The 26,650-nt window shown below is 38.0% G+C and overlaps 1 protein-coding gene across 2 annotated transcripts in view; it reads left to right on the forward strand.

Annotated features, from left to right (window-relative positions):
- Positions 1 to 25,663, forward strand: part of ipo11 (importin 11) — a 172,323-nt gene extending 146,660 nt beyond the window's left edge. For both annotated transcript variants that reach the window (XM_084390373.1, XM_084390374.1), the window contains exon 30: positions 24,539 to 25,663. In XM_084390373.1, coding sequence (XP_084246499.1) covers positions 24,539 to 24,703 — 165 coding nt within the window. In that variant the 3' untranslated portion in view covers positions 24,704 to 25,663. The remainder of the gene's footprint in view (positions 1 to 24,538) is intronic.
- Positions 25,664 to 26,650: the final 987 nt, after the last annotated feature.

Raw genomic sequence — 26,650 nt, forward strand, 5'->3', positions numbered from 1 at the left:
TAAAGTCAAAGAGATGTATTACACTACAAATCTACACTGACACAGGGAAGGTGCAAGTTCCCTCTGGTTAATGATGCACAAAATGGATTAAAAGGAAAAATGTACCTTTTTTTTTTTCACTTCACTTTTCCCAGCATGAAGCAGGTTTAGATTTAAAAGGTTTTATTTCAAAATCATCACAGCCATTTAACCACCCAACTGTCAAGATGTTACGGACAGGGTGATATTTGTGCAGTCAGTCCCGCACAAAATTGGTGCCAGCGGATTTAGACAGCGGGATAGTTCTGAAATAGGGGCGGCATTAACCTTGTTTAACCTTGTTTCCCAAACTGGTTAAACTGTCATTCTGTTGCAACTGATGTGTTGTGTGCATCATTGCCATTATAAAAAGAAATGGAACTGAAATGGTTTCCCCTTGGTGTGTTTATAGGCATTCGGCCCTCTGGCATCTTTTGTAATTTATAATAAAGCTCTTTAGGTTTTGTATTTCATCCTGACTCAGTGAAAGTAAATATAGATTGTGTAATTAAGAAGACGGTTTTGCTTACACTCATTCATACTGACAAGTAGCGTCCAAGATGGCATATGGCATCTCAGGGCTATTTATTTGAAGTGGATTAGTCATTTTTTTTGATGATGTGAACAGGATAGGTTAAATATGCTTAATCTTTTACTGTTGATGCTGCCTCTTACAGTACATTAGTGTCTCTGTCATAGTCAAACTCAGTACTAAGGCTCATCCCTGCCTTCTTTTTTCTTGTCAGTGCCTGCCTTCTCTCATTATTTGTTTGTATGCTTCAGGGTTTGAAGGTCAATCAAAACAAGAATACCGAATTAAAACCGTTTGCTTTCCGGGATGCGATATTGCATAACCCGGATCCATCTATTTAGTAAGCACATTTCACTCTGATTTATTACCCGTGAATCCCAGGGTGTGCCAGTCAGCCTGCTAAATGTCTTTTTTATTTAATGCTGCTCTGAACGAAACGCTCCTAATTTCACACACTTTTAATTTTTCACTTTTCATTGACCTGTGGTGGTGGGGGTGAAAAAATGTGATTGTTTTAAATTATTGGCTCTTGATATCGTCTGCATTCAAATGTGTTATGGCCTTGTTTAGACTTGCTGCAGAAGCCTACACTGCCTACACTACACTAAAGAAGTGCTTACCTAAGGGGCCATTCACACAGAATGCGTTTTTCCATTCCACTACGCTTTTTTCCAGATGTTTTTTGATGTAAACATACTAGACGGACGACTTTAACCACATCTTTAATCTCGCGCATGACTCGGCGTTCTAAAAATGCAGCGCTCATGTTAAAATAATTTTTAAAAGACCTGTCACGAGACCTTGCCGTTTTTCCCCATGCCACATATATTCTCTGGCTCTGTAGGCATCATTGTCCGACTCCGGATCGAACATATAAGGCTGAACATCGCTACTGACAGTTTCTGACCTTTTCAGCTCGTGAGATTGTCCTTTTATGTTGTTGCATGAGCTCTTGAAGCTCCGCCCTCTTCTTGAAAGGGGCCCGGGAGCACCAGCTCATTTGCATTTAAAGGGACATGCACAAAAACTGTGTTTGTTTGCTCACCCCCAAAAAGTGGCAATTTTAACATGTTATAAAAATTATCTGTGGGGTATTTTGATCTAAAACTTCACATACACACTCTGGGGACATCAGAGACTTATTTTACATCTTGTAAAAAGGGGCAATCCAATGTCCCCTTTAAAGCTGGATTTATTTGAACTGTAATATTGTACAATATTATTAGAATAAAATCCTGTGATGGCAAATCTTTATTTTCAGCACCATTACTCCAGTCTTTAGTGTCACATGATCCCTCAGAAATCATTCTAATATGCTGATTTGATGCACAATAAACATTTCTTATTATCAATGTTGATACTGCTTAATATTTTTGTTGTAACCGTGATACAATTATTTTTTCATAATACATTGATGAATAGAAAGTTCAAAAGAACATCTCAAATAAATCTTTTGTAGCATTATAAATGTTTTTAGGGCACAATTTAAGGCATTCTTGCTGAATAAAAGTACTTACTGATCCCAAACTAAATGGCAAAATATATTTCCCTCCAATGATTCTAACTTATTATCCAGTGGAAATAACTTATTATTGAGAGGAATTAACCTGTGACAGGGTTTTTTATTAAAAGATTTTTTATTAAGTTTACTTTGGTGAAATTACTAACACTTGTAGCACGACATTCAAATATTTTACAGCCTAGTTTGAACCTTTAGTATATATATATATATATTTTTTTTTTCAGATCATTAATGTTAACATATTAGATGGTTGCATTAGCATATTATTATTAAGGGAATCAAAACTAAATTAGAACTCAAAATTGTGTTAGACAATCATCAGTAATGTATTCAGCTCAAGATTTCAGTTTTTTTTTTTTTTTTTTTTTTTACAAATCACATAAAAATACAATGATTATGAAATAACAGCTTTCTTCAGTCTGCCTATGAAAACTTTCAAGCCGGCCCTCATGCCGTTAGTCTAATTAGATTATTATGTGATTGTTATCATAGCATAATAGTAATATGCTAATTTGGACTGGACAGAAAGGGAGAGGAAAATGGCACATGGGGAAAAAAAGACATTCACTCTGCTTTGGCACAATAAAGAATAATGTTTATACAGTAGTAGGACTTAAATGGACATTTTGTCTTTTATATATGTTGCTTTTTAATGGACCTAATGACTGTTTTAGTGGGTATCAGAGTTCTCTTGTAAGACCCTTGTTAAATTACTTGACACTTTTGTCATTTGTTTACCTTGTGTCATTCCAAAACCGTATATGCTACGATTGTTTTCTGTGGAATACCAAATGAAAAACTTTGGGTTGTAGTTCTAGTCTTTTAAATACATAAACCAATTTCCAATCAACATTCATTGTGGCTTTAACTTTATTTGGATGGTTTTGTTTGTCACCGTTCTGTATTTTCTGTAGTTCCATGCAACCATTTTAAAGGTCTTTGACCTTTTCCACACCTAAATGAAGAGCTCTCAGCATGTCTCAGACAGCTTAACCTTCAGTTTGTTGATTGGACCATACTGAGAACCCTCTCAAGCGTTCTATACTCTCTTCTGTTTTCCGTGGCCACGCATTAGCGGCGCTAGCATAACAGCACTCTGTCCTCTAGAGCTGCCTCTTAGGATCGAGCAGCACTTCTCTTTCCTCAAGTGACTGAGAGGATTGTGTCAGTGGTGCTTTTGAGTCAAGTTGATAAGTGGTGTCGGACACATTTTTGCTTCATTTATTGGATGCATCATGCAAGGCTGATCTCTTTCTTGTGTTTCTCACATTTAGAGGGTGTGTTTAATTCATTCGTGACAGACAGAGTCTCTGGTATCCAGTAAGCAGCTCTCAGCAGAGTGTTTCCACTAGAGCCACGATTGACTCTTAATCTCAAATTGCCCCATGGGAAGCTTTCCTGTAATTGGCAAATAAGCATTAGCTTAAAATGCATATGCCATGTTGTTAGTCACATGATCTACCAGCGTCAGTTGCGTCGCTTCACTGCCATTCATAAATCCTCACCCGTGACCTCATGGGATAGTAAAGTGTCCATCGAATGCGCACTTCAGAATCTAGGCGGAAGTAGAAGTTCATCCAGGGATTTTTCACCTACTGTTTTCACCTCGCTGTCTAAACCCCGGCTAAAGTCGCAGATTCTAATAATGAGATTAAGAACGTCAAAGTAGTCATAGCCATAAAAATTACGAAAACAGGGGTGCGTTCTCCGAAACTACCTTAACGCTACGTCGTTCTTAAGTTGTACCTTAAGAAGTACCTTATCGTTAATACGTGGTTTCCGAAACCTTCTTAGTTAAGTATACCTTCTGTAAGTCATACGTTCGTAAGGTTGGTCTGGAGCGCTCTTAGCTATACCTTATCGCTGCTGACGGTTCATACCGCTAGTGGCCACCACTACGCAAAAAGCTTTTTTACATCGCAGTTTAATTACACATAGAAAATTTTATATGAACATTTAATATAAAATCTGATTCAGTATTAAAATTACATTTTTACTTTACTTTAAAATTTTACACATAAAATACTTAAGTTGTTATAGCCTACACCCAGTGTATGGAAGTGTTTTCATTAATAAAGTTTCCATACACTAATGGTTGTTAGCTTTTTTAATTACTATCCTAAGGCACATCAGCTGGCGAACCATTTGACAGAAAAGGCTTAGGAGTCTATATAAAGAAAGATGAGTTTACACAAACTTTATAGCTATGGCAGCGAGACAGCGAGTACTTATTTTAAATCAAAGACGGCGCCGTCCGCGGAGCCAGTTAGTGTATGTCAACTACATGGCTGGTGGATAATCAGCATACGTGGAGAACATTAACACACTTATGGCCGTAAGGGTTTGGGATTGCACACTTGCTAAATTATAAACACATACTCATATTTATTTCTGCATGTACATATTTCAATGAGCCCCGATAAATGCAGTTTGTACTATTTCTTTATAAAGAACATTGTTTTCTCAATACTTTACCTATACCGCTGTGAAGGAAAGAGCGCACAATCGATCATCGAGGCATCGATATCAACCTATTCAGCACCTCCACCATGGACAGCGCCTGCTAAGGTCGAACTTAAGAAGGTTTACCTTAAGCAACATCCTAAGGTATAGTTCGGAGAACACACGTAGGAAAGGTATACCTGTAGTTAAGGTGTACCTTTTGAGTCTTCGTAGCGCGCTAAGAGACAACGTTATCGGAGAACGCACCCCTGGTCATTTGTGTTTATTGCTCTAAAAAAAGGTAAATTATTCCAAGGGTTTTGAGATACAGTACCGACATTTTCATTTATAACAAATTCATTTATTTTATTGACACTACGTTTTATTTTGTGCAAAAAAATACCAGAAGTTGGCTTCCTAAACATTGATTTCAGTTGTGTCTGGGTTTACTTTCAGCACAGAAACACCTGCTGATTCTTGTATCATTCGGTTCAGAAACATCTTTTCTACAATTACAAATTGCAAACAGACCTTAATATCAATCCGCACGAGCGACAATCATGGCAGTCTCGGTGATGACTAGAGCTGTGAATATAATCGTTAGGGTAAATGAACACATATTATATATATATAGTTGTGTATGTCCTCCTTCAGAAGTAAAGCACTTGCGTCTGATGTTTCGGTTTCAAATCAAGCTCTTACACTGTATATGGTCCTCCCCATTCGTTTCAATGTTTCACGCTTTTTGGACATGCACATCATAATAAATAGACTTGTTTTACAAAACTTTCAACATTTTCCTGTAAATGTGTCATACAGTACAGGTCAAAAGTTTGGAAACATTACTATTTTTAATGTTTTTGAAAGAAGTTTCTTCTGCTCATCAAGCCTGCATTTATTTGATCAAAAATACTGAAAAAAAAGTGTAATATTGTAATATATTATTACAATTTAAAATAATTGGTTTTCAATTTATTATACTTTAAATTATCATTTATTTCTGTGATGCAAAGCTGAATTTTCAGGATCATTACTCCAGTCTATCACATGATCCTTTAGAAATCATTCTAATATGATGATTCATTGTCAAAGTTGGAAACAGTTCTGCTGCTTAATATTTTTTCATAACCTGTGATACTTTTTTAGGATACTTTGATGAATAAAAAGTAAAAAAAAAAAAAACATAAAAAGAAAAAAAAAGAAGCAAATGTTTTAAAAATAGAAATTTTTGTAACAACAATATACACTACTGGTCAGTAATTTGGGGTCAGTAATTTTTTTTCTTTCTTTTTTTGAAATAAATCAATACTTTTATTCAGCAAGGATGTGTTAAATTGATAAAAAGTGATAGTAAAGAAGATTTATATTATTAGACAATATTTTTTTATTTTGAATAAATGCAGTTCTTTTGAACCTTTTATTCATTAAATATATTAAGCAGCAGAACTGTTTCCAACACTCATAATACATCAGAATATTAGAATGATTTCTAAAGGATCATGTGATAGACTGGATGTCACATGTGACACTGAAGACTGGAGTAATGATGTTGAAAATTCAGCTTTGCATCACAGGAATAAATATTTTGTTAAAGTATATTCTAATAGAAAACTATTATTTTAAGTTGTAATAATATTTCACAATATTACAAATAAACGCAGCCTTGATAAGCATTAGAGACTTCTTTCAAAAATATAAAAAAATTGTAATGTTTCCAAACTTTTGACCTGTACATATCACTGAAAACGGGAGAATCTCAGCTTTAATATGGTATATGGCACATAGTCAGGATAATTATTGTTAAAATGTGTTGCAGATTTAAAAAATAAGCTTGTTTTTACATTGGAATTTCTCAAAAACATGAGTTCAGCTAATTTTTTACATGGTCTTACTCAGTCAATATTAAAGATATCAAGGTTATATTTTCACAGAATGTTCTTTACATTATGTAGGATGATTTTATGTCGAAAACAGTGAATCACAAAAAAGATATATTTTAGCTGGGTTTTCCCAGTTATTTAATTTTGGGCACAGAACAGAAATAGAGGGTTGAGATAAGGGAGACGTTTAAAATGTGCTCTGTTTGTGTGCCTCCAGGAACAGAGTTGGGGAACACTGTGCTAAATGGCTTATGGGGGAGAATGAGGAAAGTGAATTTAGCGAACAGTGAATAATTTTTGTCATGTGACATAATTTATTTATTTATTCCATTTTATTTTTTTATTTGTGACAATTTTTGTTTAACTAATTAATACATTTAAATATTTTTTTTTTAGAAAGTTGTCACCTCAATCTAGCTGAGAGTGCATAATGTTTGTCATGACAATCAATTTATATATATATTTTTTTTTTTTTTTTGATGTATTTTTACATGTAGTTTCTTATTTCTAAGGTCCTGTGTTATAGATTTTTTTTAGAAGTCCTGTGTTATAGATGCTTCTAATTTCAGCAGACATGCTGAAATATAATTAGGCTTAATAGCTTTACAATTTAAGTTAAAATTGGCACCGCTTGCCCCACGATCACATACCTAATTGATAAACAATTAGTTCTATCCACTTTTTCTTTCAGTTTAAGTAATTATTTTCAGTCTGTAATCTCTCTTCTCTGTAGTAGCAGAGTTTTTTGTTATGCTGCTGCCATGCCAAAAATGCTAATTTTGACCTTTCGTAATCTCCTGCTTCAGGGGTATATTTAGTCTCGAGAAATTTCAAATAACGGTGTTAAATGTTGAATGTTAACTTCATCTAGACCTTTGAAATGGCCTGATTAGCTTTTTCCCTCTGTAAAGCACAGTCGTGGGGAAAGGAAATATAATCCAGATTATATTTTATGATATACTGAGTTCATTTTGACAGTGAATCTCTTCGGAGAAGTGATATCAATTTCTAATGTGTGAAGAGAGAAGCATCTATCTTTTGTAAGTTATTTATTTTTGCTGTTTTCTTTGTTTCGGACAATTCGGTTATATCATTTAGAAATGAGTGTTGCGTATAAGATGTCAGACTTGAAGTTTCTCTCTTCTGATCGGACAGTTAAAGCGAAAGGGGATGGTATTTGATGTACTCTTGTTTTACAGTGTACAATATTGCTTTAATAGCCAGACATCTGCTTAAACAGACAATTTGATTAGCAGTGGGATTAAAGCTAATCAATACAGGGATACAGTTTTATTGCACAATGGGTAAAATTGCTAATACTTTGTCATTCATCTCTCAGTTGTCATGCAGGATTAAACCACCAAGACAATATGCAGTTTTTATTTGAGTGAACCAGAATTGCAGTCTCCCATGTGATTTTAGCAGGGGCCGGATTTACGAAAATCTTAAGAAGCTAAATAAACTCTAAGATGTTTGTAAGACTGTTCCTAAGTGCATTTCTTAAAAAATATGTATTTTTATTGTACATTAGGTTCCAGTCTAAGCATTGCTGAACAGCTGAAAAAACAACTTTTTGAAAAACAGAAAAACTTTTTGTGCTGACTGCAGATTACCATAATAATCATAAGCAAGCACACTATTTTTGTCGCAACTGGCTTGATGGGATTTCAGCAGTCGTCATTGTGTTTTTAATGGGCAGTGAATTTTAAATATTTTTTTAAAGGGCCTGTCTCAAGACTGAGTGTTTGTAGAGTTACTTTGCACTCTGTTTTTCTTGCATCTTCTTTACGTCATGGGTAAACATGATCGATCATTGTTTACATTGTCAATAATTGTTGTTGTAATTGTCAAGAATCTTCAGAGTACTCATGCACATCCCTAGTAATAGTAATATGTATTTTATGTAGCTACGGCTAGTGTTATGTTGTAATTCAATAAACCTCTTACACTATGTCCTAACCAGGCGCGATGCAACGGTGCGACACGCGATAACAAATATATATAATCAAAGTTTTTATCCCAACCAGACATGACGCGATATGTGAATTTCTGCAGCATTGCTGCTGGAACAACAACATACAATGGCAGTGATAATCTCAGGTACTGTTATATTATAGCTATAATTCACCTCAGATCTTGAAAATAAAGGAGTATTTAAGGTTCAAGCTCAATGTGAACAAGCACATGTATTCTATGACAAAGACAAAGAGGTTTGTGTCACTCAGTACTGTATGTATTTTTAAAAATTCAGTTCAGATGGTGTAATATTTATGTATTTGATTATGTACTTTTCCATATCATTGCGAGTGCAGTGCAGTTCTTATCATTTTTTCTTAAAACTGCTCTGAAGTTATAAATATATTAAACATAACAGTTAAGAACAGGGCTTAAAAATCAGAAAGTTCACTCCAAACACAATCAATATTTTAACGTTTCTGTTCATGCGTTCCTAAACTCTGTAACCTGTAAGTTAGTCGTAATGCCTCAGATGCGGCCGTTCTAATGACTGAAAAAACACAAATCTCCAACATTCGCTGGAGAAAAACCTCATAACTCCATCTGAGCTTGATTTTGGAAAAAATTTAATATGACACATGCAAGTGTCTTAACCATACATAACCTACAATAAAACTTGTTTAATGATTTAAAAAGGTTACAGATTGCAGTTTTTTTCCATTAACTGAATAGTTCATTTCTGGTTTCAAAATGCACACCACACTGTATATTACCTGCCATGCTTTTACGTTTGATGACATATCCTCAGAAAAACTCCTGAGATCCAAAAGCTAATGCCAGTGCATTGTCATTGCGACTTACCTATGATGACTAGGCCGTAATATTTGAATTCATGATTGGTTGACTGCTAAATTAAAGCAATTTTTTGTGAATCCATCCTCAATATTGTTGTCAGTTCAGCTTAAATGGATACAATTTTAACAGCCTCATGACATGCGTTTGTCATTGACTCCATGTTAAACATGGATACAACATTGTGAAAAGCAGTTTGCTCTCCAAAGGCTTTAAGACTACAGCAGCCTTTCACTTGGAGAATTCCCTTCATTATTAAATGATCCGGCGCTGTGACACATCTGTCAGCGGGATATATTAAAGTCACTGGCCCGAGTAGGGCCACCCGCTACTCCTTTCCCTTCTGTGTGACCCAACAGATTAAAGAAAAGCCATTGCTTGTCAAGAACACAGAGGAAGACAATGTCGCTCACAGAAGAGGATGATGGTTGATTCTGAATGACTGAATGCACAATTTGTATGGGAAAGCGCCGCTTACATTTACTCCATGGCTTCTTTGAGTGACTTGATGAGGCTTAAAACTCTAATTAGAAATTCATGAAGCATGGCTCCATCTCTTTGATCCACTCCCTCATTACCAGCCCAGCAAAGTGGATGCAAAGCACACCATTAATATCATTTAGAGTCTATTTTAAGAGCCTGAGGAAGTGCAGAGTAAGCAAACGCGGGCTTAACCTTTCAGACAACTTTGTAAGGTAAGGCAGGATTTATTGGCAACTCGGGAAGTAAATTACAGCTGCCCCATCATCCCTGAAAATTTTGATCTACATAAACAGTGAGGTTGACCTTTCCTTTTGGAAAATGGATTTATGGATTGGCTTTTAATACCTTACAGTACTAGTCAGTACAGCTATAGTCAGTGTCCGTACAATTGGCTTTAAGGTTTAAACCAAAGGGCAGAATGTCCTGATGTAGTTTCGTTTGTGCAATACTTTTTTTGAATAAATTACAAAATTATTTCTTGTTAATAAGACAATGAAAAAATTAAGATCATGACTAAATTGTGAAGATGATTAGTTAATATTGAGTCCATCCTAAATATGAATATAATCTTTATTAATAAATATAAATTTATTGAAATAATATACATTTAGTAAAATATCAATACATAAATATTAACATAGTTATATGTAAGCAATAAGGTACGAGAGGCTGTGCTGTATCGTGAATAAGTAACGGCTGAAGGGCAAACCCTTCAGCCATTACTTATTCACGATACAGCACTTGCCTCGAGTACCTTATTGCTTTTATAAAACAGTTACCACACAATACAACTATTAAAGCCGAAAAACATGTATCTATGCAACTTTTATGAAGTAAAATCACTAAAAGCCTTCCTTCCGCTGGAAAAAATAGTCCCTGACCGTAAACAGCAACAAAAGTTACATACATTATTTCGCCAATAGATGGCGGCAAAGACCGTCTTTATGAGTGAGTCAGTCAGTAGAGAAGACTTTTACATTGAAAGGAATCAAACTTGTGAACACGGAGAAGGAAGACGCAACTGACAGATGACTATGGGCACGGAAAAACCCCTTAACTGTTAAAAGGACAAGATATCGCAGCGGACATTCAAACGGATTTTTTTTTTTATTATGAATATGACTGACCTGAAGGAAAATGCTATATCTACTGTAAATGCAGGTACATTCGCTTACTCGATCTCTCACAATACTCTACTATAGCTTCAATGAACAATATCGATGAGATCAAACATGTGTTTAAGTTACTAAGAGTGGTTACTCGGGGTGTTGTGTAGTGATACATAGAACAGTTGGGTGAAGCGGTCATAGCCGTGTTTTATCATGAATAAAACACAGCTATTGACCAATCAGAATCAAGGATTGGAACTAACCGTTTTATAAAATATAATATTATATAATATAGCATAATAAAAAAGCTATAAAAATATTTGTATGGCCAATTTATTTGGCTCATCATAATTTTGACTCCTGAAAGTCATTCTCTTGGGAAATGCCTTCTAAATTGCAGAAATTGCACTAGGAAATGACATGCAGACGAAGTTATGCATAATAAAAAGGTGTTGTAATCTCCATTTTGGTTATTTTTTGGAGGAGACAGAATGGGGATGAAAGTTTGTACATGTACAAATGGTAACTTGTTTTTCATAAACTGAACATGTATTTGTAAATTATACAGGGAGGGTGGGGGAATAAATCTAGAAACTTGCGTGTGCAAAATCTGCAGCAGAGATTTTAATGCATGAGGTCCCAGGACCATTTGAATGAACATTGATTTGTATGTAGCGTATTAGAGACTGAGATTTTGAGATTGTGTTGGACACCAAATGGTTCTGCAGTGATTGTCTGATAGCTGAGATGTCTTTTCTTTTGTGGAGTAGACACTTGATGGCTATATGAGAGAGGGCCCATAATATGATTTTCTCTAATGGCTTTTCTTTTACAAATGTACATAAATGATTTTGTTTTTGTTGTTTTCGCTGAGACTGAAACTGTTGCTTATATGTTTCAAAATCTTCTTTATCTTCTGCACCCCCACAGCCTCATTAGTTCCCTTTCATGGACACCAAACCAAACATATCTTCCTATTAACACTCTTACTATTGCTACTACTATTATTAATCATTTGTTTTACAAACATTAATGAGAAAATAAGGTCTTTTTTTTATTCTTAAAGTGTGAAAAAGTGTCACATTGGGCTTCATTTATGAAAAATGAGCTGAATAGTTTCCTGTGGATATTACGTAAAACTATTCTTGCTTAAATATTTTCAATCAAATCACTGGTAAGACTTACACAGCAAGGTATTTTATGAATGATTTGCACAGAAATGCATACAGTCTTTCATGAATATGGCACATTATTTTTCTTATGTTAGAAAGAAAATGAAAAAAAATCATGACAGTTTTAATCCGATAACTCTTATAGAGATGACAGATGATGCTTGAAGAAACCTACCTGGATAGCGTTTTAAACGCTAAGGGTGAACACACCAAATATTAATTTGATTTAGTTAATAGAAGTTAGTTGTTAAATACAATCTAAGCAAAATGTTGCAAGTACCCACCGTACAGTAAATGAACTTATAGGTTTTTCCTACTCTAGAAATTTCTAGCTATTATCAGTTTTCTAACTTCCTGACTAATGTCTGTTTAACATACACTCACCTAAAGGATTATTAGGAACACCTGTTCAATTTCTCATTAATGCAATTATCTAATCAACCAATCACATGGAAGTTGCTTCAATGCATTTAGGGGTGTGGTCCTGGTCAAGACAATCTCCTGAACTCCAAACTGAATGTCAGAATGGGAAAGAAAGGTGATTTAAGCAATTTTGAGCGTGGCATGGTTGTTGGTGCCAGACGGGCCGGTCTGAGTATGTCACAATCTGCTCAGTTACTGGGATTTTCACGCACAACCATTTCTAGGGTTTACAAAGAATGGTGTGAAAAGGGAAAAACATCCAGTATGCGGCAGTCCTGCGGGCGAAAATGCCTTGTTGATGCTAGAGGTCAGAGGAGAATGGGCCGACTGATTCAAGCTGATAGAAGAGCAACTTTGACTGAAATAACCACTCGTTACAACCGGTCGTGGTCGTGGCCAGCATTTCCCCGCTATATCTCTATAGTTACCACAAACTTCGCAGCTTTATAAAAAAAATATCATCATTCCTAGTGCCGAAACCTGACAGCCAATCCGAGTCGGAGTAGGGCAGAATTGTTTTCAAAGTCTTTTACACCGCAAGTCTGACAACTGGACACACTGCCGAACAAAGAGCCGCACGTCGGAAAGCAAGCCTGAGGTAAGTTAGCTTACAGTGTTAACTGTCCTGTCAGATACAGACAGCGATGTTGCCAATGTCATTATTTTTACATAGAAGAGGGCGGAGATCGCGAGCGGGCGCGGGCGCCGTGAGCGCTGAGCGAGCAGGAACGAGTAGTGAGTTCTCGTCGAAAAAGATGGATAAAGCAAAAAAGCTGTCGGGAGCTAAAAATAGAAAAAGAAAGGGGAAAGGAGATGGCATGTCAACTGATGCGACAGCAGCTAAATAAGTGGATGGTGAAAGGCTACAGGTAGGATTTTGTTTTGTGTGACGTCCAGGCATGTAGGCTAATGCCATTGGGATTACCGGGAGATTCCCGGTGGGCCGACGTGCTTTTTGGGCCGATACATCTCATACTTTTTTTTTTTTTTTTTTGTCTTAACGGCCCATAAAACTCGTACATCGGCGGCCCATTCGTTTTGTTTTGCTTATTTGGCGGCGCTGGGTTAGTGCGTAATTAGTGTGTAATGCATTGGTCAAAAAAAAAGTCAGCGCTAGTTTTTTTTTCTGACACCCAATGAAACACGTAGATCAGCGGCCCATTGGTTCTTTTCTTGATTGACACTGGGCTAGCCCAATCACATCTTTAATGTGAAGTATAGAAATATACTCTTTCAAGTATAGAAATTAGTACAAAAGTAATTATGAAAGTTTCCTTTATTTTTCAGTGCATTTGTTTTACAATATATGGCTATTACTATCATGGGATTAATATTATAACTATTATTATGTAGTAGTAATGTAGACAGACAATGTAACTAAAAGAGTTTTCTTTGTTTAATTTGCACCAGATTGATGAATTTAACATTAAAAAGCACAAAATGTTCTTACGGGGGAGCATGCCCCCCAACCCCCCTAGAGGGACAGAGGACCACTCGCCACAGTGATCCAAAAAATCCTGTGAGAAACACTGGTATTACTATGCCATAGTTTTTATTCATAGGTTTATATATGCCGCATCCTTCTCACCTTTTTTACCCCTGACCTGTTTTCATGCCTGCGATTTCTGTTGAGACATTCAGATGGTAGAGTCAGAATTTGGCGTAAACAGAATGAGAACATGGATCCATCATGCCTTGTTACCACTGTGCAGGCTGGTGGTGGTGGTTTAATGGTGTGGGGGATGTTTTCTTGGCACACTTTAGGCCCCTTAGTGTCAATTGGGCATCGTTTAAATGCCACGACCTACCTGAGCATTGTTTCTGACCATGTCCATCCCTTTATGACCACCATGTACCCATCCTCTGATGGCTACTTCCAGCAGGATAATGCACCATGTCACAAAGCTCGAATCATTTCAAATTGGTTTCTTGAACATGACAATGAGTTCACTGTACCAAAATGGCCCCCACAGTCACCAGATCTCAACCCAATAGAGCATCTTTGGGATGTGGTGGAACAGGAGCTTCGTGCCCTGGATGTGCATCCCACAAATCTCCATCAACTGCAAGATGCTATCCTATCAATATGGGCCAACATTTCTAAAGAATGCTTTCAGCACCTTGTTGAATCAATGCCACGTAGAATTAAGGCAGTTCTGAAGGCGAAAGGGGGTCAAACACAGTATTAGTATGGTGTTCCTAATAATCCTTTATAGGTGAGTGTATTCTAGTGTTGTAATGTTCTTAATGAAAGTTATTATACAGTGTTACTAAGTAAATTATTTTTTTATTTTTTTAAAGTCTATGTGGGTGATTCCCGAAGACACTGGAAAAGGAGATCAAGGGTCCAGTCAAGCTTAAATATAGATGACCGCCTTTACTTTTAAGTAAAGTTGAGATTGAATATTGGCATTTACACATCTGGTCTTCAAAGTTTTTGACTTTATTCAGGAAAATCCTTTAAAAGTTCATGGTGGCTCGAGCAGGATTTCTTCCAGAGGCCTCTCTGCTTTATAGTACTGGCTTGGCTCAGAATAATACTTCAAAGTTCCTTTTTGGAGTGCCCTTTTCCTTAAACCCATCCTTGTTTTTCAACAAAATCCTTCAATTGTTCAAGGTCCTAGCGCTTCCTGTGTCTAACTGCCACTTAGGTCTCAACAATTTATGGTCTTGGAGGTTTCGATTAAGCAGAATGATTCATGTCCTACAATAAGAAACCATTTTGCTGACTTTGAGGACAGATTTCACTCCATAAACTAACTCATTTTTCTTAGAGATAATAACACCCTTTGAAATTCAGGGTCTTTCCTGTGTGAGAGCTGACAATGTTGCTTCATATTGTCATCCGATCTGCATGTTTAGCTGCAGATGCTTGTGTTTTTTTTTTTTACAATTGCATTCTAGTGATCTCACATCATTGCGCTTCATTTCATCCACTCATAAAATAATCTTCAGTTTGTTTTTATGCTACCAATGACAGTGAACATGTCTATAATCCCTCAAAGCTCATGAATGCTGCTTGGAGTGAGTGGTGGAATTTAAAACCGTGTTTTATTTGTACTTCTTTTTTTTTAAGCTGTCCAGTTGCAATTGATAGACGTATTGATTGTGCTCCAAGGAAAGCATCAAGGTTACATCGGATCACTGGAGAGATCTGATTTAGTCTATGTACAATTTTGTTTGACTACCAAGGTCACAAGCAGCACCATTTATCTATTGATTTCTATGTTTCAACTGTTCTATGTTTCAACCGTTCCTTAAAAGGCACCGCATGATGCACCTTTCCCCTGGTCATGGGTTAGTATTTTAGCTATTTTTACATTACCAGCAATATAGTTTTTCTTTTTTTCTAATAAACAGGGTACAACGGGGCTAAAGAAAAATGTGCTTTTCACTACTCTCGTAGTGAATGATTGCAGAAAAAATATATACAGTATGAACATTTATGGAGCAACAGATTTTGAGTAAAAATTATTTATAAAAGTGGTTTATTTTGTTTAAAAATCGTATAAATGTATGAGGTTGCAAGGTGGACGTTTTACCCCACACACGACATATTTGCATAACCATAGTGAATAACTGTGCATAACGAATTAAGTTGAATGTGCATACAAAGCATAAATCTGTATTCAGATATCAGAAGAATCATTTTGACATTTGAAATACAAATGCTGAGGTGTTTCACCCGTCAACTGATCTGATATTCGCTACTGTAATGAAGATGAACATAGCTTTTAATAAGCAGTGGAAATCTCTGATTTGAACAAATAACTTTTTAAATGTCTAGAACGTTTGAGTTGTAAGAATGTAGAGGGAGACTTATAAAAACACTGACTCGTTAGGTAGTTTTCTCATTAAAATCAGATGATTTCCTATTAATTCAAAAGAATGTGAGGGTATACTAGGGAATACCAGTATGGCAGCATGGTGGCTTCACTTTTTATGGAGTCATGAGCAATCCAGTCATTTATATAGATCAGTGCAATATTTCTGTTATAAATGCAGTCTTGGTGTGAGCATAAGAGACTTCTTTCAAAAACATAAAAAATTCTTACAGACCCCAAACTTCTGAATGGTACTATATTATTTATATAAGTGGTAATATAATATTAGTAATATAATAATAATAATACTATAAGATGCTACATTCAGTCCTCAGAAGAGCCTTGGCTTTAAAACACTATGATTCATTCAGCATGTTGCATCGTGAAATGTTAAAATGTCATCTGGTGTAATTGGGTTATAGTTTGTTTGGTGTATATTACTGTGTGTATTGCCAGCAGTGTCAATGCAGTTCTCTGTGAAATCAATCCATTGTGACTGTTGTAAATTCACTTGGGAAGAAAAATAAGCTGCTATTAAGGCTAAATCCCTCTGGACTAAATATGTCAAGAGCTCACACAGTCCATTAGGTTTAAACACGGGGAAATATTATCTCATTGTTTTCTTAGACACCATATTTTTATTTGTATAAAATTAATATATATATATATACATATAAACATTTCCAAACATTCCTTTTGCCATTAATTGTAATAATCCAGTGAGATTATTACAATTATATCGACACAGAGATCTGGTCTCATCATCATCAAGTCTGTCTGGGATTGCACAAAGAAACAGAAAAAACTGAGACTAAATCCAGAAAAACTGTGGCAACGTCTCCAAGTCACTTGAAGTTAGTGGTAGGGACCTTTCAGTGACTTCAATGCAGGTTACATCAGTCAATTAAATAATGCTGATTGAATGAAACAAGGGGGTTATTTGAACTTTTCACACCATCTTGAGCGAGGCTAAACTGAAAAGCGACGTGGCGCAGGGTTACGCTGAATCTGTTGCTTCACTTCATAGAGATCAATGCATTGACCAGAGCTGACGCCTGTCATGTGTAATCCCCTTAACCATTGAAAGGATGCTACTACAAAAATATTGTTAGTGCATTATATTATCAGTGCACACTGACATGGCAAATTTATTTATTATTTTTACAAAATTATTACTTGACCTAGAGAAAGAAAGCTATACCAGACGCAGGTAATCACACGCTCTCTTTCATAATACTCTACTCAGTAATACTATTAACTGAAGCAGCCCATTTTTTTGTTGCTAGTTCTAAAGTGACATTTTCGATTTGGCAACGGATGCTTGGGCTCAACTATTAAACTGTTAATCAAGCCGTGACTACGAGTGTGGGAAAAATAACCATCACTTTTACCCTTTTAATCAAACGTTGAGCTGCAAACTTCACAGACACAAGGTTCTTTGCTTCCGCGTCCTGCATGGTGTCAGAATCGTGAAAAAAGAATCCTACAAAATTATTGGGGGCACAAATGAGAATGACACTTCTGACCTGGTGGTTGGGAATCAGATGAATCAGTGATCAAACATCTTAGGGGAAGATGTAAGCACTGGGGCTAAGCTTTCTGTGCAAATGTCTCAGGGAGGGTAAATGTTGAGTCTTGTGTTTTACACCAATATTATGTGGAGAGAGAGACTGTGTGTTAGACATTTGTCATATTTAACCTTTTTGGAGGATATTACAATTTGCAGATGGTGGCATTTGAAATCATTAAATCCAAAAGTACTGCGGAAAATGACTTTTTGTTCCAGAGTTAATTTAGTGTGAATTATAAGTATAATCACCAAAGATCACAGCTGGCATTGTTAATGCTCATCACACTGACAGATGTACGCTCCATGACACATCTTAATGTTTTTTTAAATAAACGTATAATGTATTAATGTGATGTTTATGTAATATTTACAACTATAACATTGCTGTTGAGGTTTACTGAAAGCATCAAGTGCCAATACATCAATCAGCATGTGTCAAAGAGAGGGTTGAAATTACACCATCCTAAATAGACTTCCCTAAATGTTACATTTACTTAGATTTTTCCGGTCATTTGATGCATAATAGAGCTTAAAACATAAAATTAATATATATGCAGTGATGTAAATTTTAATCTCTTTCTCTCTCTCTCTCTCTCTCTCTCTCTCTCTCTCTCTCTCTCTCTCTCTCTCTCTCTCTCTCTCTCTCTCTCTCTCTCCCTCTCCCTCTTCATTAGCAGAGCATTATTTATATCTTACATTGTGGTATTCAAGGCCATTACAGTTTACCACTGTATGAGTGCAGTGATAACGTTACATTATTAAAAATGTAACGAATTATTAAAGACTTCTGATGACAGCTTGACTGGTCATACCCCTAAAAATATATTTTTATATATTTATTTTATAAGTATTTAAAAAATATTCCTATAGATGGTTAATTTGAGTAATTTTATCAATAAATCCTAATAATGTATTGTTTTCCTGTGTATGACAGAAAGAAAGTGTGACACTTCTTTGTCTACGCAATGGAATGCAAAGTCAATTAATGAATTCATCTTAATGAGGATGGGGACGTCAGCCCTTTGTTTTAGCACAGTCGGCCACAGCAGTGATTAGCATATAAATACTGAGAGGGAATCGATGTCTTGTATTTTCATTTCTGTCTTCAGGAGTTAAGTCACATTTGATTAAACTCGGATCAATGCCTTTTCTTTTACACCAAGAAAATTCCTTCACAATTGCCTGCTGACATCTCAATGTCTCTGTCACCAACAAATGTGCTGAACAGCTATAGATATCAAGTAGATTTGACTTATTAAAAGGGAGAACAGAAAACAATTCTTAGGATCATGTTCCAGCATCGACAGGGTTTTGCACTTGTATTTCTTTATATCCACAAATCATACATTAATAATTTAATTCAACGAATTGCCCCTCCCACTACGTTTCACGGACCACGGACGCATACGAAATTCGGTACATACATGTGACGTCCCAATACCTAAAAAAAGTCTCTTGGGGCGAAGTCCTAAACGCAACATGAATTCAGCTGTTTTTAATTTCCTCAGATTTTTTTACAGTTCCCTTTTATTTGCTCACATTCGACGTAACGTCGACGTGACAGTGTAATTGAGATCACTTCAGGGAGCCCTATCATCTTTGAGTGTCTACAGAATGAGCCAATGACCGTTAGCATGCATGAATCGCGTCACACGCCCCGCAGCGTGGGAATAAACAGGAAGCGGGCGCACACATTGTCTTTCACTTCGAAGCCGAGCTTCCTGTTCATCTCTGAACTCTACGGACTGCTACTGAGTGTTGAAGACTCTCTAAATGGTGTAGGTGTGACGGTGCGTGCAGCGAGTGGCCGCGAACATTTCTATGTTCAACAACTTGAGCTTGTGCATTTCTCTCTTAGCATTTCTAAGAGCTTGTGTCGGTTCGGTGGGCGTTTCCCTCTGTGTACACAGTACACAGCAGCCATTCCCTGGGTGAGTTAGTGTAAAGAGTCTTTTTTCTTTTTTCTTCACAAAAGAGCAACACAGGCGTGACACTGCGTCCTTTTCAGGATGTCATTCCGCCTTGTGCGTTTCTGGATGTGGTCGTTCCCTGGCACCAGCAGACGGCCATAATAGTTGCCTCTCGTGTTTGGGCATTCAGCACTCTGAGGCAGCTTTTGTGAATAGTTCATGTTCCCATTGCGGGAATATGACTTTGGCCGCGTTAAAATCGAGACTCACTTACCTCAAGGCAGGTGCAGTCCCCTCGCCTATGCCCCGATCTGGTGTCTATTCTGCACCGCAAATAGGCCTACTTCGGCGCTTAGCCAGGGTGATCTGAGGATTACCGTGAGGGCTTCCCCGCCGAAGCAATCTCTGTGGGCCCCTCACACCTCACAAACACGGCCGCCACGGGAGCTTCCAAAAGAACGTGCTGGCCCTTCTCATGAACGACCAGTCAGGTCTTTTGGGGCTCCTCCTGACGATCAGATGTCAATCGCAGCATCGGAGGGGGAGCTTCAGTCCTCTGGAGATGAGGATTCGGCTGCGTTACCCCCCCTTCGGGGAGTGTAGCGTTGCCCGAGTCTGATCCAGAATGGGCGGCTATGCTTTCCCGGGCCACCGAGAAGGTCGGGCTTGAGTGGAACCCTCCACCACGTCCCGAACCTTCTTGGTTGTATGATTGGTTTCTCTGGGCGGGCCCTGCTGGTTCTCAGCGTTCTGCCCCAGTGCCTTTCTTCCCGGAGGTGCATGAGGAGGTCGTGGTCGTCACCGTATAGTGCCAGACTACGGCCTATGGGCTCCTCCCTCCTCATCACCCTCGATGGCGGAGCAGCCAAGGGAGTATGTGGATCTCCTGCCGGTGGAGTGTGCTGTTGCGATGCAGCTGTGTCCAGCGTCCACTTCCTCTTGGTGGGGGAATCCTCCCGTCCAAGCCTTGTAAGTTTTCGTCCGGTCTCACGGCGAAGGCTTACAAAGCCTGTGGACAGGCTGCTTCCGCCCTGCATGCCATGGCGCTCTTGCGGGTCCACCAGGCCCAGGCGCTCATGGACATGCACAAGGGTGGTTCTGACCCAGAGCTCCTCCGGGGGCAACAAAAGAAACCGCACGTTCCATCGGTCAGGTGATGTCCAGCTTGGTGGTCCAGGAGCGCCACCTTTGGCTCAACCTGGCTGATATGAAGGACACCGATAAATATCAGTTCCTGGATGCCCCTCTTTCCCAGGTTGGGTTGTTCGGCAACGCGGTCGAGAGCTTTGCCCAGCAGTTCTCAGCCGCCTAGAAGCAGATGGAGGTCACCCGACACATTCTGCCCCGGCCGACCGCTGCTGCCCCCACCCCTCCGCCAGCCGCAGACCCTCCTTCTGCTCGTCACCGAGATCGACCTTCTGCGGCTTCCTCCGCTCCTGCGAAACCTCAGCAGCAGCAACCACCTAGGTCTCAGCGTGGAGCAAGCCGCAGGAAGTCGACCCCGTCCGTCCAAGCCACTGCCAAACCAGGAGGCAAGCGAAGATGCAAACTACCCTGAGACGGGCGACCCAGAGGTGGATCGGGCGGAGAATCTTTTGTTTCCTTTTGTTTCTGTTCCGGGCCAGTGGTACCCACATTTTCAACAAAAGAGCAGTTTCTGAAACCTCTGGGTCCCAAGAGGGCGTGCTTGGTGGTCGACGACGCTGTGCCTTGTCACCCTCAGGCCCCTCTTTCATCGCCAGCGAGCAGCAGTGGCTGTGTCCCGGACATACTGATGCCTCCGCACACTCACTCTGAGCGCCTGGCTAGCGCTCCCCAGCCTGCCCTGAACACATCTACATGCCAATAATCGCCTATAGTAATACCGACACCTGGCAACAGGAAGTGACATGTTTAAAACTGTGATGCACTACCTGCAAGTGCTAAACATGCTAGAAACATGCTAAAGTATGCTAGAAACACTTAGGTGAGTGCTAAAGCATGCTATAAACCACCATGAATCAGGAAGTTGTTGTAACTCAAGCATACAATGTCTAATCTGCCCCAGACTTCACATGCTTGATAAGAAACCTGGCCTGAAGACATCTACATGCCAAAATGTAGTTACAGTCATAGTGCTAACCAGCTGGCAGCAGGAAGAGTGGCAAATACAAATTACTTTGACATAGTCCTCCTATATTTACCTATATAAAAATTAAATATTGTCCACCCATGCTTTGTTTTCCTAAAGGTGCGAGGGCCCTATCATCACTATCAATTTTTATTTTTCTCTTATCAAAGCAGTTCTTTAACACTCAAAACACCTTGACCTTAAAAAGACTTTTGTTTCAGGTAGGGCTGCACGTTTTCAAGTTTTTCATTAACCGTTAACCGAGGCCCTTAGCGGTTAATACTCGGTTAACCATAGTGTGCGCGCCGCAACCCCGAGATAGGCGTAATTTGCGGGTGGGACATGTCCCCACCACTTTTGAAACATCTCGCGGCACGAATACCAATACAAATAAACAAAACATCTCCAGTTAACTAGCAGAGCATTCATTTCGTTCGTTTTTTTTTTTAGGCGATCTAGCGCTGAAATGTTTTGTTTTTTAAATCAAGTGATCAAAGTGCTCGTTGCCGCTGCGATCGAGAAGGGTCTTGTAAAACGTGCGGAGGTAGCAGCTATTATTAATTCGTGGCCATGAAACAATTCACCTGAATATTCACCAATTCACAAAAAAAAAAAAAAAAGGAATAAAAAGCTGTACGAGAATAGTCGGCCTTCACTGAAGAGCAATCTTCACAGGTAAGAAAAACAGTTTTATAATTATTATTAATTCGTGGCCACGAAATAATTCACCTGAATATTCACCAATTCACAAAAAAAATAGTTTTTTAGCATTCACTAATTAATAGTAGCCTATCAAACTGTTTTTGGCCACGTTGTAATTCGTTAAATCAAAATGAGGGAGGGAATTAGTACGTGTCCACGATTTATTAAAACGAGTGAACAAATAAGTCGTCGTAACAACTAATTATTTAGATCAGTGGACAGGGCGCATAAGAACAAACAGTGAGAGAGCCCCGGCCGCGGGCGCACGCGCGCGCACTCTTACCGCCTTCAAACAACACGAGCGCTGTATTGCTCTCTCTCCCTCGCGCATATCAACACAATAGTAAAAGGTCGGAAGACCGATTGTGTTTTATAGATTAGTAGTTTATCATATAAAGGGTTTGATTAGCAACTACATGTTTAGGAAATGCATAATACAAATTGTATGGGTTAATGTAACGGTAAACAGACTCTGCGGGTAAAACTGTTGTGGTGAAACTGCGCATGCGCGGGGTGAAACTGCTGGGGTAAAGCTGTGGCTCTGCGGCTCTGCAGACAGATATTTTTGTGCTGCGATCAGTGGCGCGGATACTATGTTTGTTTCTGGCTCGCGCACAGCCTTCACTCTCGGACGCGCGCTTTCTTTGCCCGCTTCATATTAGAAAACTGGTCTAGCGGTCTCTGGTGGTGCAAAAATGTATTACAACTAAATTAAATGCACGCCATTGACGCCACTTAACCGAGCAAAATGTTTCACTCGGTTACGCAATTTTTAACGGTTAATCGGTTAACCATGGACACCCCTAGTTTCAGGTTTTCATTTGTTTTTTTTAGCATTTGTTTTTGTTGTTGTCATTTTACTTAGTTTTTTCAAACTTTTAGACATTTTATTATATGATCCATCATTCTAATGCTGTATATTGTATTTCATATATTTTTATCTTTGTATGATCCCTTCTTTGTGACAGCTTTAAGTGTTTTATTTCACTGCAGTTCCATATCCTTATATTGAAGTAATCCATTCACACTTATAAACTAACTCTGCAATGGGCTTATTCTGAAAGCCTAGTTCTCTAGAATATATATATTACACTGGCATCCCATGACACATTCTGTTTGACTTTATGAAGTGTGAGCTAGTGCTTGTTGTTCCAAGTTTAAAATAAGGCCTAAAACTAATTATTTTTTATTAAATAAAACATAATGCATGATTTTTGTGTTTATTTTATGATGTTAGTGATTTTAACCCTGCGTTACCAAAATTGGGACGTATCTAAATACATTAAAACCCTGATTTGTGTTTTTATTTATTTATTTGTATTAATTAATATTTAATGTAATTTTCTAAATTAAGCTGTCGCACAGCATAGATTTGGGACAAACTATTGTTTTATAGCTACTGATAAACTGATTTCTCATACATTAAAAGGGAAATATTATAAAAATTATGATAATTAACAGGGTTGAATAATTTAGCTTAAATTAAAAAGTAAGAAATACTTTGTAAGCACAGTAACCAATGTTTCTGAAACACCTTGATTGCCGTCTCAAGTTTTCTTCCAGGAACGTACACGTCACACTGTTCCCTTTTTTTAATAATTCCCGCCCAAGGCATACGCAAAAAATTTGTAGTAACTTGAAATTTGTGATTATGGTAAGGGCTGTGACATTTCTGTCATTTCATTGAATCATTTAATTGAATCATTTCATTTCATTGAATCGGTTGACCAATCGCAACATACTGTTCCAGCCGACCAATCAGAGCACATTGCGCTTTTCAGAAAAAGGGGCTTCAGAGAGACTGGAACTAAACCAAGCGTTACTGACAGACTGTGAAAATAGGTGCTGCAATAATGCAAAAAAAGTGTTTTCTAACATTCAATTATGAAAACCTATTCCAGTAGACTCCAAAAACAAAATCAAGACTTTGTAAAAGGGCATAATATGGCCTCTTTAAGAAAAAAGTAAAAGTAATGGGGTACCAGAGTTCATTTGCTATCCTCATACTATGTTTTTTTTTTCTTCCTCTATAGCTGGCTCTTGAGGACCCTGTGCACAGCGTCTCTCTTCAGCAGTTTGTCTATGAGAAGCTGAAGGCTCAGCAGATGTTGATGGGAGACCAGAGCTTCCAGGCTCTTATGGAGACGGTGGATACGGAGATTGTGCGACAGCTGCAAGAGTTTATCCAGGGCATGTAAGGATAAGACGGCAGCAGACTGTTAAAACCAGTCCTGAGATCAGAGATGCCAACCTTTTAATGATACCCCAGAGAAAAGAGCTTCCATATTTTTTAAACCCACACTTTCTTTTGCTTCCTCAAACACACCTTTTTCAAAGTTTGAGACGGGGCAGAAATATACTTAGACTGAAAAAGAGACACTTTAAAAAAGAATGAATTAAATATTGTGAATCAAGTTTTTGTATGGGAAAAGAGTTTGAAAGCGCCATTTAAAGGGCCCAAGCAGTGTTTACACTGAGTCTTCATATAAAAAGTTGTAATTTTTGTATTTATGTAAAATACACTGCATGACAACATTACTTTTTTTTCCCCCATGGGTGGCTTTTCCCAATCACGTTTACTCCTAGATCAGTATATCAGGAACTACTGAAAAGTCATTAACATTTTTGATATCAGATACACATATTGGTAAATGAATGGATGTAAATGTTAACCTTCCCATAACTATTGCTGCTAATGCTCCAACACTGCACCTCTCATATGAGGTTCACAGGAGATCAGAAGAACCAAATACATCAGTTTAATGAAACAAATGTCTATTTAAATCACAAGTACAGTGCAAATGTATGAGTGAATATTCTTACTGCCGTAGCAAGCTTTCTTTCTTTTTTTTTAAGGACGCGCAATACGTGCGTAGACATTTATGGAAATGTTTTTGGTTGAAAATGGGATATTAAGAAGCACAGTCATACAGAAGAACGACTGTCACTGTGAAATGATTTTTGAGTCTGAATAAAAGCCTTATGCTTTAAGCCTTATTTATCCACCACTACCACACCTGATATTGTATCTTACATCTGTAATGACATGCATATGTTACATTGTAGCACATTTCGCTCTGTAGTTTTATTTTCACATATGAGCCCTATTTTTTCATTGATGCAGCTTCAATAAAGTTCAGTACAGTCTGAAAATCTCACTTTGTTAGCCTGCTTGTATAAATCCTAATGGTGGACATTTTCTGACTGCATGACCCTTACGCCAATCAGGGACAGTCAGAGCTGAGCTTTTTAGTGTATTATTAAAAATAGCTCTAATAATGAAATAAAGCACAAAAACAAAACTAAACACACTTGAGCAGGGTTTCTCAAACTCGGTCCTGTAGGGCCACTGTCCCGCACAGTTTAGCTCCAACCCTGATCAAACACACCTAGCTGTGAGCTGAAGTGATCCTGAAGACATTGATTAGCTTGCTCAGGTGTGTTTGATCAGGGTTGGAGCTAAACTGTGCAGGACAGTGGCCCTCCAGGACTGAGTTTGAGAAACCCTGCACTTGAGTAAATAGTATAAATAGTTTTGGCCTGGCAGCTTCCAACGTTCTCCCTTTTCCCACCATTTGAAAGCCCACACTTTCATGCTGATGTAATAACCAGAAACAGTCCCTGGTGGCAAGATGTGTGAATCAGGTCCAATTAAATGTGGTATTTCTTGAATTACTGTTATTATTTAAGTCTCTCATTATCAGCCTCTGTATTTGTCAAGTTTCTTGCGAGTCTGGTTACTACGTGATTTTAAAGCGGAAGTCTTAAGTGGTGCTATGTGGGGGGGGAATACTGACTAACCTTAAAGGTGCTGTATGTCTTCTTTTTTTTTACTGTACCAATGCATAAACATACCACATATGTTTAGAAAACATCCCAAGTTCACATATTGTTTCTCTGAAAAACGTATTCTACTTATTAACATCTTACATATTAAAACGCAGATAAATCAACTCATGAACTTACAGTGTGTGTAAGGTGCATTCCATTGCCAACTGCGCTCGTTCCTTTTGCATATCCTCAGTCTGGCAACCCACTTCTGATGAGGAGGGGGCGGGAAATGACACTCCCCAATATTTTGAATTTTGGACTGCAGTACCAATTTCAACCGCTAGCTGGCAATATTACATACATTCTTTCATTAA

This window comes from Rutilus rutilus (genome assembly GCF_951802725.1).
Source record: "Rutilus rutilus genome assembly, chromosome: 19".
In the NCBI taxonomy this organism is placed as follows: Eukaryota; Metazoa; Chordata; class Actinopteri; order Cypriniformes; family Leuciscidae; genus Rutilus; species Rutilus rutilus.